The 13,003-nt window shown below is 44.5% G+C and overlaps 1 protein-coding gene across 5 annotated transcripts in view; it reads right to left on the reverse strand.

The window, feature by feature from the left end:
* Positions 1 to 304: 304 nt before the first annotated feature.
* The window catches only part of EVA1A (eva-1 homolog A, regulator of programmed cell death), a 200,367-nt gene continuing 187,668 nt past the window's right edge, over positions 305 to 13,003 (reverse strand). For 2 of the 5 annotated variants that reach the window (XM_072926308.1, XM_072926310.1), the window contains 3 exons: positions 12,408 to 12,572; positions 8,488 to 8,676; positions 305 to 1,763 (listed from right to left, as the gene is read on the reverse strand). In XM_072926308.1, coding sequence (XP_072782409.1) covers positions 1,393 to 1,763; positions 8,488 to 8,676; positions 12,408 to 12,572 — 725 coding nt within the window. In that variant the 3' untranslated portion in view covers positions 305 to 1,392. Of the gene's footprint in view, positions 1,764 to 8,487; positions 8,680 to 9,548; positions 9,700 to 12,407; positions 12,573 to 13,003 lie in introns of all 5 variants that reach the window. The other 3 variants (XM_072926309.1, XM_072926307.1, XM_072926311.1) reach the window with 3 other exon arrangements.

Consider the following 13,003-nt stretch of genomic DNA (forward strand, 5'->3'; position numbering starts at 1 on the left):
AAGTTCATTTAACATTTGCTTCTGGCCCAGGTATGATGTGAGTATGGGGGACAGACTCAAAGCTTCATGAAATCACATTGAGCTGACCCCTTGAGTAACCAACCTGTTGCTCAGCTCTCCTTGCCCATGTTAACCACAGAAGTTGATAGATGGGCTGCAGCCAAAAAAAAAAAAAAAAAAAAAAAAGTGCTGCCAGTTCCCTGCATGCAGAAAACATCAGCCTTGATTGCTTGAAGAGGTGTGCTACTCTTACAAAGATCTCCCTCAAGCAACACCTATGCCAAAAGTGAGGATGCAAATTCAATTGTATTGAAGCAAACCAGAGTTTATTTAGCATTTATTACCCATTTTGTTGTCAGACATGGCTTTTTCTGTGTTGGCTTTCCTCTGGTAAACACAGACTTTTTTAATTTTATTTTTTTAATAAAATATATAAAACATTGTGCATTGCTATCCATAGGAAAACTGTAATTTAACAACAACAACAAAACAAAAAAAATAATAAGGCACATTCCTGTGCAGCATCTTCAAATATATATATATATTTAAAACAAAAAAGAAAACCTTTTTCAACCTCTTTGAGGTTGTTAAGTTCTCACTAGTGACTGACACATCTCTTATATTACCAGAATTTCACTGTTGGAGATGGGTTGGACTGTGTTTGGCAGGGGCCAGCAGGGAGAGCAGACTCAAAAAAATAATAGGATTTTATCCCTGAGGTGTCAGTAAAAAACCTAAATGTTCCCATTGAAAAGGAAGATGAAAAGACAGCCATAAATAACTGAATACACTATGGCAAACATCCAAGCACCGAGATGATTTCACGATGGAAGAATCCCCCTCCCTCCCATCCCCCAGTTCTTAACAAGTCCTATTTGCTGTTGGGTTTTAATTAGGCTAATCTCGTGGCTTCTGAAGTCACAAGACAGTCGGTCAGGATGCACCTCCCCCGCCCTCCCCAAATCATCTTTCCAGAGTTGTCATTTTGTTCACAATTCTCCCGCAGTCCTCGGGAAAGGGAAACCACAAGATCCTAAGTGGAGACCAAATCCTGGAGAACCTCCCTGTCCAGCCAGGCCAGGAGCACTCACATCACGGACTGCCCAGTGCCACATCCCACATGGGGAGCTGCCACTGTCTCCTCCCTGCCTGCTACTCGGAAATGAAGTTGGCGATCACTTCTTCGAAACCAGAAAGTGTCCGGGAAAAGGGGTGATACCAAAATGTCAGGGAGACAGAGATGGGGAAAACGTCAGGGCCGTCCATCCGCACCGCTCCAGGCGGCACACCTGCCGGGAAAGGGGAGATGCCCGTGTTGTGTTGTTCCCTCCCTCTCCCCTCCGAGGTGTGGGGCAGCCCGGGAGCAGGGCAGGAGCGCTGGAGCCCCACGGCTCAGTAGTAGCGGTTGAGGCTCCTGGTGCCGGGGATGTCGGGCTGCCCGTTCATCCAGATCTCGCGGATGATGCGCTCCCGCTCCTCCAGCCGCTGCGCCCGCTCCAGCTCCTCGGCCGAGGTGAACACGTTCATGTTCAAAGTCCTCTCGAACCTGCGGTGCCTGCGGGCAGACAGGTCCGACGTGGTGTCCGAGTCGTCGTCGCTGTCGCTGCTGTCGCTGTCGCTCTCCCGCTCCCGAGGCGGCTTTTTGGAGGAGGAGCGCTTGCAGTCCGTGCGGCAGGACACCCTGAGCACCAGGGCCAGCAGCGTCAGCACCAGTCCGATGCACACTCCGGACACGAAATACAGCGCGGCCCGCTCGGGGTTTTCTGCGGGGAGAAAGGAAATGATGGAGTAAAAAACCCTTCAAAGAACAGAACACGCACGGCCTCTCCGTGCTCACACCACAACAGCTTCTGGAGTGCCCGAGTTTCTTTTTACTGCTTTTACTGCCATGCCCTCCTGTCTCCTCTCCCCAGGGCAATCAGGAATTTAAACCATGGATTTCCTGCTGCCAAAGCATTTGCCCACATGGAGAATGTGGGTTTGCTGCAGTGTTTCAGAGTTGTCTGGAAGGGAAGGGAGCAGCCCACAGAATTAAACCGGATTCCCACGGGGCTGCTGCACAGCCAGCTGCAGGTAAGTGCATCTTGCTGTCACATCCTCTGCCTTCACACCAGGCATAAGGGTGATTACAAAACTTTATATGCCCTGTGCTGTGGCCCAGCTGAAATGGGAGGCTTGGCAGCATGGCAAAAATGCACATTATTTATTCATAGACTTCATTTGCTTATCTAAGGCAAGAGTGCTGGCTCCCTGCCCAGACCACCAAAATACCTACCTGTGCTCCACAGGCAGAGCTGGAGTCAGTGCACCAACAGGATGAGTCCTGCACAGCCACATTTCTGAGGTGATATAACAAGACTCCAAAGGATACACAATGCCTTTCAAACTAGGTCATCTTGTTTATGTACCACCTCCTTTTTTTTTTTTCCTTTTTTTTTTTTTTTGGTTCATGGGACTACTTAGACATGTAATTATGATAAATGTTGTTACTGCCATTCCCCTGGGCTTAATCATCCTGGTTTATTGGTGCACTAAATGTGTAAAGGTGAACTAAGCATCAGTGTCAAGGCCAGCTCTACTCTGCAGTGTCTGCTGGGTGTCTTGAGCTCAAGGATGGAGTCAGTTCCTAAGATGAGTTTTACTCCCTTGAACCCAAAGATGGATCTGTAACAGCTTCTGCCAGCTGAGACCCTGACATTCAGCTCCAAAATATCTCTGTAGCTAAAAGGCTTCACTTCCCTGCACAGTGCTTTTAGAATTGCCCTTTCCAGCCAATCTCCTAAAGTAAAGTTGGTCAAAGCTGGACTGGAAACTATTTGGAGACTAATCCAAGAGTGGTTGGTGTGGATGACATGGGGAAAAATCAGGCTAAAGACAGGACAAAGAAAGATGAGAAAAGTGCAGCAGATAAGTCCAAAAAAAGAAAGAGGTAGACCAGCCTCCTGCAAACTTGGCTGCGATGCAAAGAACAAGCTGAACTGAATGTGCCAGTGGGCCCATGACAGGGAGGTTAGAACTGATGGTCTTTAGGTCTTTAGATGGTCTGTAAGGTATCTTCCAACCAAACATCTCTATGAAATGCAGCAGTAGTTGGAAGGTCAAGTAAGACCAAAGCCACAGGCTTTAAACTAAGATATTTTGACAAAAGTGAGACAGTACAATTCCAAAGGCAAAGGAGAAGATACCAGAGCAGGCAAGGAGAATGTGCCAATGGCCCCTGCAGCAGCCTGGCTGAGTGAAGGCATTGAAGGCAATGGCTACTCTGAATTCAAGGGTCAGGACTCAAAACTGCAGCCTCCTTTGTGCAGTAGGAGGAAAATGCAAAAGCTGCTGCTGCCCATCCAGTCCTATGTAAACAGTAAAGAAAAAAGCCAGAAAAGCAGAGTCCCTACCTGATAACACATTTACCTCTATGTGCTATTTAACTGAGGACAGTAATCACCCAGCTCCTTTTGCAGGTAGCCCTAAGAAGGGCTCTGGGGACACCTGGATCATGGAATGTGAGCAAATGAGCAGTGCTGGGCTGTTTGTACTGGAAGGCACTGGGTGCAGTCTGCCCTGGCTCTGCCTGGCTGAGAGGATGCCATGAACACTTCCCTGAGCACCACATCCTGCACACACATGGGCTTGATTTGGCTGCATTAGTTCCACTGCTCGCTCCTTTAGAGCAACTCATAAAAAAAACATAGATTGTATCCTGAGACACAGACACATGTGGATTCTCTGCCCCCAATTTTGCCCTTGTCTTGCCTTTCCTTTCTCCTCCACATTCCTTTTTCCATGCTACTGTATCCAGTTCATGAACAATTTTTCCTCCATTGCTACTTAAGCAACCATTTTTCTTCCCGCTTGTGCTCGTCCATACAGCCCTTCATGCAGTGCAAGAGCTGTAATTGAATTTTTGGGCTCCAGTGGCATTTATGAGCTCCTATAGCTACTCTGTCAACATCTGAGACACTGTCTGGACTTCCTCACGGAGATGTAACCCTGTGTTCAGCTGCAGTCTTGACATTTATTGTACATACAATCCACTTGCACAGCAGCATCTCCTTTTTTTTTTTTTTTTTTTTTTTTTCACAGCAGAAAGAGCAAATTAAGCTAAAAATACACAGGCCCTGCTTTTTCTCACTTAAGGTAGTCAAGTCAGCAATACCCTAGATTTGGGGGTTTGATGGCTGATTAGTGATTTTGAGAGCCTAACCCACTGCGTGTTCTACTTGTAAAGACCAAAACCGGGCACCTTCTTCAGCAAATGGATGCTCAGCATCTTCCAAAAGCTTGAAGGTGGCCCAGATTCATCACACTAACAGTGAAGCTCCTCAAAACACTCATTATACTTGCAAAAAAGTTCTTTAAAAGTATATGGACATGAGTATCAGGAATCAGCACAATTTTGATATGCATTCCTGTGTGCGTATGTGTGTATACACTCATTAAAACATAGATTTTGACCACTGAAGCTTTTTCTTCCAATGCTGTAGATGACAGTTCCAAGCTTCCAGCAGAACCCAGTTTCTGCCAGTCTCTTTGGCTGGGGCTATCTTTCTCCTTCCTTGTATTTCTCTCTCTGGATTGGAAGCATTGATAAAAATGTCACTGATTCAAGCTAAAATTAGTCCATGCAGACAAAAGATATATGCCCTACATAACCCTCTGCATAAAAGCCACCATTTCCTAGGCACTCAAACTGGACAAAAAAATTAAAAACACATTTTATTTTATTTTTCCAACCAAACCAGCAGCAATTATGGAGCTTGTTTCCTGAGGGCTAACAATCTGCTGGGAGCATCAGGCCAGACTGCCATTAATTCCCCAGGAAATGCCCCAGGCCAAGGCTGTTATTGCTATTATAATAAATTGTTTCGATAAATAAAAAACAATCTAGGCATTAATGCTGCTGGCTTCCTGTAATGGCTTCATGCATTCCGAAACCTCAGTGGGGAGGAAAATTTCAGAGGGCCCCCAGTAAAAGGTTCAGCATTAAGCACAGCCAGACAAACAGTAGGAGCAATATCTTCTAGGGAATTTGCAGTCAGCCCCACAGGCTGCTGAAATCCCCTGACATAACAGAGGAAGCTCTCCAGGAGCCCCTTATTAATAAGGCTCAGGCCAAGCAGTCTAAAACTTGGAATAATCTCCCCTGGGCTGTATTTTGGAAGCCCCTTGTTAATAACTTGGCAGCAAAGCTTTGCTTATGAAAGAAGAATAAAACAGGAATTTGTGGAGGTTTCCCTCCAACTGCTTCGTCCTAAATGGAGTGACAAAACTGGGATAAGTATCCTGTCCAAAAGGAGGCCCTGGAAGAGCTCTGATACATTTTGAATGTTTAATATTTATATAATCACAAGGGAGGTTTCTGGTCTTGCTGATAGTCTGTGACTGCAAAGACAGTTCCAGCTGTCACTGAGACTCATGAAGACTTTCCAAACACTCAGGAACAGGTCCACAACAAATAACAGATCTGAGGTTTGTAGGCAGAGATGGCCTCTAATTAAAAACCTAATTCTATAAAGAAAATCAGGTTTCAAATAAAGGGTGTCTCTGTGTCTTTTGCAAGACTGAACTCTAAATAATATCTATATGTTAGATCAGCTACTAATTTCATTCCTCATTGACATTATTTACACTTTTTCCCTGTTTCTGAAGAAATAGGTTCTGGAATCTGGGATGAGAACGACACATAAATGGCTCTGATATCTAACCATGATAGCTGCAAATCAGGCCTCTTTTGCTTCCTGCTCTGATTTTTACTATTCATCTTCCTATCCCATAGGAAGATTCCCAGCTCTTATATGGGACTATCAGTCCAAAAGATGGTGGAAATTAGCATAGAGGCTTTTGCTAATACTGGCACTTCTCTGTGCACTGCAAGACTCTGCATGTGTGAGTGACTGAGCCTGCACACTCTTCACCTGCAGCTGCCTACCCAAAACTGCCATTTTGTGAAGAAAATGTGAACACCATTGAGCACAGAAGGGATCCCACTATTTTTGGATGCTCTCCCCAGGCTAAAAAACACCCCACTGCCAGGAGAGAGGATCTTCCTTTCAAACCTGCAGTTTACCCATGAAATAGCAAAACTTCCCTGCATTGGATCTGAGGGTATCCAGCACTCTCTGCCCCAAGAGAAAAAACACATTTTTATATTGCCTTTACCTATTTACAATTTTATTTTGCAAATTCCTATTCTGAGACAACTCATCAGCATGGAGAAACCCTGAATGCAGCATTTTCAGTCTGCAGAGAGCACCCGAGGGACGTTTTCAGTGTCATGGAACAGAGCAGTCCTTGCACTGCAGTTTCTCTTTGGCACCAGAGCTGTGGTCAGGAGCAGTGGGAAGATGTGTGACCCAGAACCAGCCCTCCCTGGCTGCTCAATACCCTGACTCTCCTGAGCCACTATAATGGATCCTCTATGGACATCAGCTGTGGCCTGAGGTGCCTTCACCTCAGGCAGGCACAAAAAAAAAAAAAAAAAAAAATCCAAGTGCCCTGCTGTTCAAAATATACACTGTGAAGAGGGATGGCTTTGCTCTAGTTTTATGTAAATTATATTTGCGCCCTGTGATACAGTTTGTCTTTGAAGTCACAAGCTAAAACATCTCCATACTCACATATAACAAAGTAAATCATGACAAAACCATCATTTCCATGAAAAGCAGAGGCAAAATTACATGCAGCAGATAAAGATGGCTTAGGACATCTGCTGTTTCAATTCACAGATCAGTCATCAAATATTTTTATAATAAATAACAAACTGGACATAATGTCACTGAGACTGAAACCCATCTAACAGCCATGGTGAAGGACATGGAAACCAGCTGATCTTTAAGGGCTCTTCCAGCCCAAAACATTATATGGTTCCATAACATAAGCAACCAAGTCCTGAACTCAGCACTTGAAACCGAATTTTTGAGGTCTGAGTTTACCTATTTGACATCCAGTGGATGTGAACACCACATAAGGAAACCACAACAAGACAGGGCAGACAAATCACACAGTTAAAGTTGTTTGTGCTGCAGTAAAATCTGGAGGCTCCTGCCAAGGCTGACCTCTTGTGACAGGGATGAATCAAGAACTTGTGCCCTAAAACCAACATAGAGTCAAAGAGCTCTGCTGTGGTCAGTGGAAGAAAAGTTCATGGAGCATTGTCAGCAGCCCGGAATCACAGTCCCAGCTATCCTGGACCATTAATCCTACAACTTTCTCTGCCCATTACTGTTCAGATGGGGAACACAACATTAACAGCATTTTGTTTTATAGTAGGGATGGGAAGGTAGGTGTTCTTATGTGAAAAAAATGGTAGCTGTAGGTAAGGGGGAAGAAGTGGGATAGACAGAAGACTCCTTTAAAGCTTGTTCGTTTAACTTTTCCTTGGAAATACCCATGCAAGAAAACAAATGTATCCTACTCAGCTGTCTTCTGTGACGAACACTACTAATTCCATTTAATCTGCCTGACTCTGAGGGCTGTCATGAAAAAATGCATCCTGATGACAGCTCTGGTTGTGTAGAAGAGCAGAAATTTGTATAACCCTTCATGGTCCTTTTAGAAGAATCCTTCACTAAATAATTTGCAGAAACACTCTCACTAAACTACTCAGTGGTTCCAAAGTGCAAAGCCCACGTTAGCTGCTTCAAATCCAAATACTTGGATTAACAGCATGGGGGCATCTCAGCAAGAGCAAGAGCATGGCACTAAGAATGCACACTGCTTAATGAATTAGCAAGACTGAATTAGCTGGCAGGCATGAAAAAGTAGCTCGTAAATACTGAAGTTGTAGTTAATATAGCCTTGAACACCTGAACACAGCCACAACCTCTCTGGGCCACCTGTGCCAGTGTCTCACCATCCTCACAGTAAATAATTTCTTCCTAATGTCTAATCTAAGCCCACTCTCTTTCAGTTTAAAGGCATTCCCCCTTGTTCTGTCACTTTTCTTTCACCTTTTAAAGTGAATTTTTTTAGACGACTCCACCCCCGTTACTTGAAAGATACATGTGGGTGAAAGATATGCTGTGATCCAAGGAAATCTTACTCTAAAGTAGATTTAAATATACAATTAAGTAGATTCTCAAGTTACTTCATCTTCACACTTCTACTGAAGATAAGCCAAATTCTCTTAAGCAGTGTAAAGATTTGAGTGCTGCTTATTTTGCAAATTACAGGACAACAAACTCGCCTCCCTAATGAGCTAGGCTTTGATCTCCAGGAAAATGAAGCATTAGGAATAATACCACATGTAAGATTACATTGTGTTGAACTCCAGATGAGAGCAGACTCAGTGGAAAGCCGTGCACAATAAACTCTGTTATACACTGCCTGCTAGAGCTGCCCGGGTCAGGCCTTTCAAGGGAGAATTCACTGAGAGAAGAATGAAGTACACAAACAGTTCAGAGAGGCAGATTTAGCCGCAGGTGACTATGGAAGGAGGGTCTGCAAAAAGCTGGCAGGAGCCCGGGGAGGGAGGTGTGAGCCGTGCAGTACCTGTGATGAAGGCATAGGCTGCCAGGATGTTGCTGAGCAGGGCCATCTCCGCGCCGACACCCACGGGCTCCATGCTGCTGCTGCTGCTGCTGCTGCTGCTGAGCCCCGGCGCTTCTGTCTCATCCACGGGGAGCAGGAGGGGAGTGTTGTCTACAGGGTAGAAAGTGGCTGACCTCTCCTTCTTCTTCTCTGCTTTGACACAGAAAGGGAATGACGAATGAGGAATGTAGAACGTGACCCAGCCCTACCCTGCCTTATCCCCACCAGGTCAGCATCTGTGCTCAGAAATCTGGAGCTACTCGACAGGGAGTCACCCAAATTTTCCCCTTTTTGTGGGGGATAACTAAACCTTCTCAAGAGCTTCAGCTGAGCACATACCCCATCTGCATCCAGGCATCATCATCTCTCCCCCATCTCCTCCTCTTTCATGTCAGCACTTCGACACACCCACCTATGCTACAGCAAATATACAATGAGGTTTCTTTTCTCTTATGCAAATCAAAGGAGCTTTTATCAACAGTGGGTTCAGCTAAGCTTGTAGGGGAGACTAGAAAACACAGGCAGAGCCCCCAACCCTCTGCTGGTGTGGTGCTGTAGTGATCCATCCACACCTGGCAAACAGACGTGCTTTCTCTCCAGCCTTCGTGGGGAAGGGCAGACCTGAGTTTATGACTTCCTTCAGAAGCCTGTTCGTATTGTGTTTCACCCAGACACCATTTCCCCTCTGGAGAGGTGAGTGAACATGGGTTAATGATTTGATTTTATTTGTGGAAGACTAGAGCTAAGGAGGCAGTTCATTCCAGGAGGCTCAAAGAGACCCTTTCAGACCTTATCAGCTCATTGTTGAGGGCTCCCCACACCTTGATCTGCAGGCAGACACCCCCCACCACTCACTACTTACAGAACAGTAATTATTTTCAACACAGGAAAAAGTGCACAGGATCCAGCTCCATCATCCATGTGAGTTTTTAACTGTAGCTATCATAGATTTTCAGGCTCCCTTCTCTGGGTATCTAGTTCTGGCCAAAAGCAAACATCACTGTAAAATCACAGACTTGCACCTGGCTTCCACTTATCTGCAGGTATTAAATTCAGGACACTGCCAGCTCCATCTCCAGTGATGCCACCAGTGCCATGCAAGCAAAGGCATTCTGTCAGGAGTGATGATGTGAGATGTGTCTGTTCCTTGGCTGCCTGACCCATCTCCTTTCCCTGCAAACCCAGGAGCACGAGACATCACGTTCAGCTTCCTGCTGTGGGTGCCAGGAAGCAGCTCAGCCCAAGGAAGCAGTAACAGAAAGTGAGGGGTGTCAAAGAGAACAGGTAATACTGGATGGAGAAGGACTGAGGGCAGGAATCTGTGCAGTGATGCCAACTCCTAATCTGCCTCAAGGGGAACCAGCAGGGATGGATGTCCAGGTGTCACTGTGAGGAATCAGCCCCAAGGAATGTGGGCACAGCTGTACCTCTGCCACTGAATAGCTGCATGACCTTGGGAAAGCCACATGGTCAAGGTTACCACCATGTTAATGACTGGACTTCAAGGAAAGTGTTTAAACATGAGTGCTTGGGTGTCATATCCCAAAGTGTAAAATATCCCAAGATCTTTAGGAGAATAGAGGTTACTGCAGATCCCTTGTGCAAAAGGGACACAGAGGGTCCAAGGGCACATTTGGCAGGAAATCAATAGCAACATTTCAAAAATTTTTTTAGTTCAGATTTTTTTTTAATTCAGATTAACATGCCCTCTAATATCTCCTTTATCCTCCCTGTCTGGTAAATCTGCCTGTACAAGTTCTCAAATTTTTCCCTACCGCTATCCCAAGGAAATCCACAGACACAGCATAAATATTTAACATCTAAGAACTGAACCTAAAAATTGGATATTTCAGAGCATCTCAAGTAGCACCATGTATCTAAACTAAGGCAAGAGAATCCTGCTATTAGTTGATGGATAGCAGAGAGTCATTCAGCTCTCCCTGCAGCAGAAGCTTGATGTATGTCTCATAGACAAACACCTAAGACACCCCAGGGTAAGGAGGGCATCCATGCAGAGTTGGCAGGTATAAGAAGGGATGCAGGGGAAATGCCCACCCTTCTATAAGCCAGGTGAACACCCCAGGTCATCACAAATATGGGGATAACTGAGTCCTGTCTGAGATGTCTCCTGACTGAGGTCTGGCTCTGAACTAATTAATGTAAGATCCCTTCACAATCAAGGAAAATGAAGGGCACCACCAGGAAATAACCTCATATATATTTCCTATGTGAGAGGGACACCATCTCTGTTGGGTGTGGAGCAGCCCTTATAAACCACGTGCCACAACAGTGTCTTCAGGAGGCAGAGTAAGGGATAACTCCTCTCGACATGCGAGATGTAAGAAGAATCCCCTTTTTTTTTTTTTTCTTTTCACGTTTAACTTGTCAAATGAACAGATGCAATCAAACATTTTTAAATTAATACTGCCCTGCATACACTAAACTCCAGCAAAGAGCACCACAAAACCACAAAACTGGTTTTAGCATTGGCAGGATTGTACAAGCACAGACATGGAAGACAGAAAATTACTGGACTTAATGCAGAACAGAAAAAACAAACACACACGATTTCACAAGGGCTATGTGTTGCTGCACTATGTGGTTCCCTGGTCTGCCATTGCTTTCAGGATCATACAAAAAGATATTCCCTTTCCTCCTTGCTAGCTTTGAAGACTTTTCAATGTCTAATCAGCTCACTACTACTGGTTTTCTCCTCACCACTCTTTCTTAGTTTGCCAGTCACTTGAACGGCTTCTCTGTGAGTTTACACCAAAGCTGAACAAAATTCTTTCAGCCAGCAGTAAATTTGCCCAACACCACAGTATAAGCACAAGAGAGGTTATTCATGATATCAGGCTGATGTTAGCAAATAGTTTTAACAAAAGAAATAAAACAGGAAGGGAGACTACAGAAATTTTCAAGTATTTTGTTATTTTTGAAACATTCTTCTAGGTTTTAATTTCAAAATGACATCTTTGTTTGAAAAGTGGTGCATATTTTGAAAATGAATGAATAAACAATGTGAAAACTGAACAAAAGGTGTCATTCATAGAAGTAAAATGTTTACATGAGTGGAAATCAGTTCAGGATATTTTTCCTCACTTAAAAGACTCTCCAGGATCCCAATATTTGTTTGGGCTTAACTTAAAACTCTTCTCCTTGACAGTTTTTCAGTAAGACATCCAAACTGACAAACCTGTTATTGCCAGTTTTTATTTATTTGTGAACTGACTATCCAAGCTGTGGATTAACTTTGCCAGGAGTGTAGACAGAGACAAGCTCTACCCATACCCACCCCTCAAGCTGAATCTCTGGGAGCACAGACTGGGATTTTCAGTAGTGTTGTAAACCATCTCCTGCATACTGGGAAACAACACAAAACCACCAAGGAACCCAACACGTGCTCACCTGTGCTTTTCCTTTATTCATACACCACCCCTTCTTCCTACTCACTTGTCCCTAGAGATGGCTAAGGTCTGACTTCATTCATGTCTTTTCACTTTGCATTTTATGAAAATAGCCTTGTATTTCAAAGCTCAGTTGAAAACTTCTCCATCCCATGAGGCAGATCTATTGTCTCTGCCCTGTTGGGTTTATTTATTTATTTATTTAGCCACTAGACAGGTCTGGAAAGTATTTCTGGGATGAATTTGGACATGCATGGCCATGACTGCTATTCCAAGAAACCTGGCATTTCTTGAACAGTTTCTCAGTTCACTTTAGCCAGTCGTTGGTCACATCTTGAAGCTGTCACAGCCATTTCTGACTGTGACTTGGATGGCATTTAGGAGCAATACAGAAATCCAGAAAAGAGGAGATGGAAAGGAGCAGCTACCACAACACTCTTAGGTTTGGGCCAACACCACAATGGTCACAGCTACCTGGGAGAGCTCGCTCTATGTTGGAAGAAGAGACATCCGAAAGGAACACACCGTCCCCTATAACATTGGGGTCAAACACTCTTGGCTGCAGTGGAAAATGTGGCTTCTGATACCCTTGTTGATTAGTTGGTCTTGCCTGAGTTTCATGCAGAAGCTTCTTGGGAACTGAAAGAGAGGAGCAAGAACAGCACAGTTGTTAGAGTGAGTCATTTCAGCTGGTCAATAAGAATTGTCACATCATGCTACGGGCTCAGCTGATAGTTAATTATACCACATGCAGCCCAAACAGACACTCATTTTCCACTACGATGAATGCTCTCCAAATGGCAGCACAGAGACATTCAACAAGAGAATGCTGGAAACCATAAAGTGATTAAGATACTGTTTATTTACAAATAAGCCTTGAGACTAGGCTAAGGATCAGATTCAGATGTTCTGTTTAGACACTCATCTCAGAAACTGAAATAGAGCTTAGTAAACCAGGCTTTGGCCTCAGCTCTAGGCGTCAGAGCACTCCAGTTAGAGCTCTCTGTTTCTACAATGACAGCAGGCTGGACAGGATGCCCTACAGCAATGGGAGCTATGCCTGAAATTCT

Source organism: Taeniopygia guttata, chromosome 3 (assembly GCF_048771995.1).
Source record: "Taeniopygia guttata chromosome 3, bTaeGut7.mat, whole genome shotgun sequence".
Taxonomy (NCBI): domain Eukaryota; kingdom Metazoa; phylum Chordata; class Aves; order Passeriformes; family Estrildidae; genus Taeniopygia; species Taeniopygia guttata.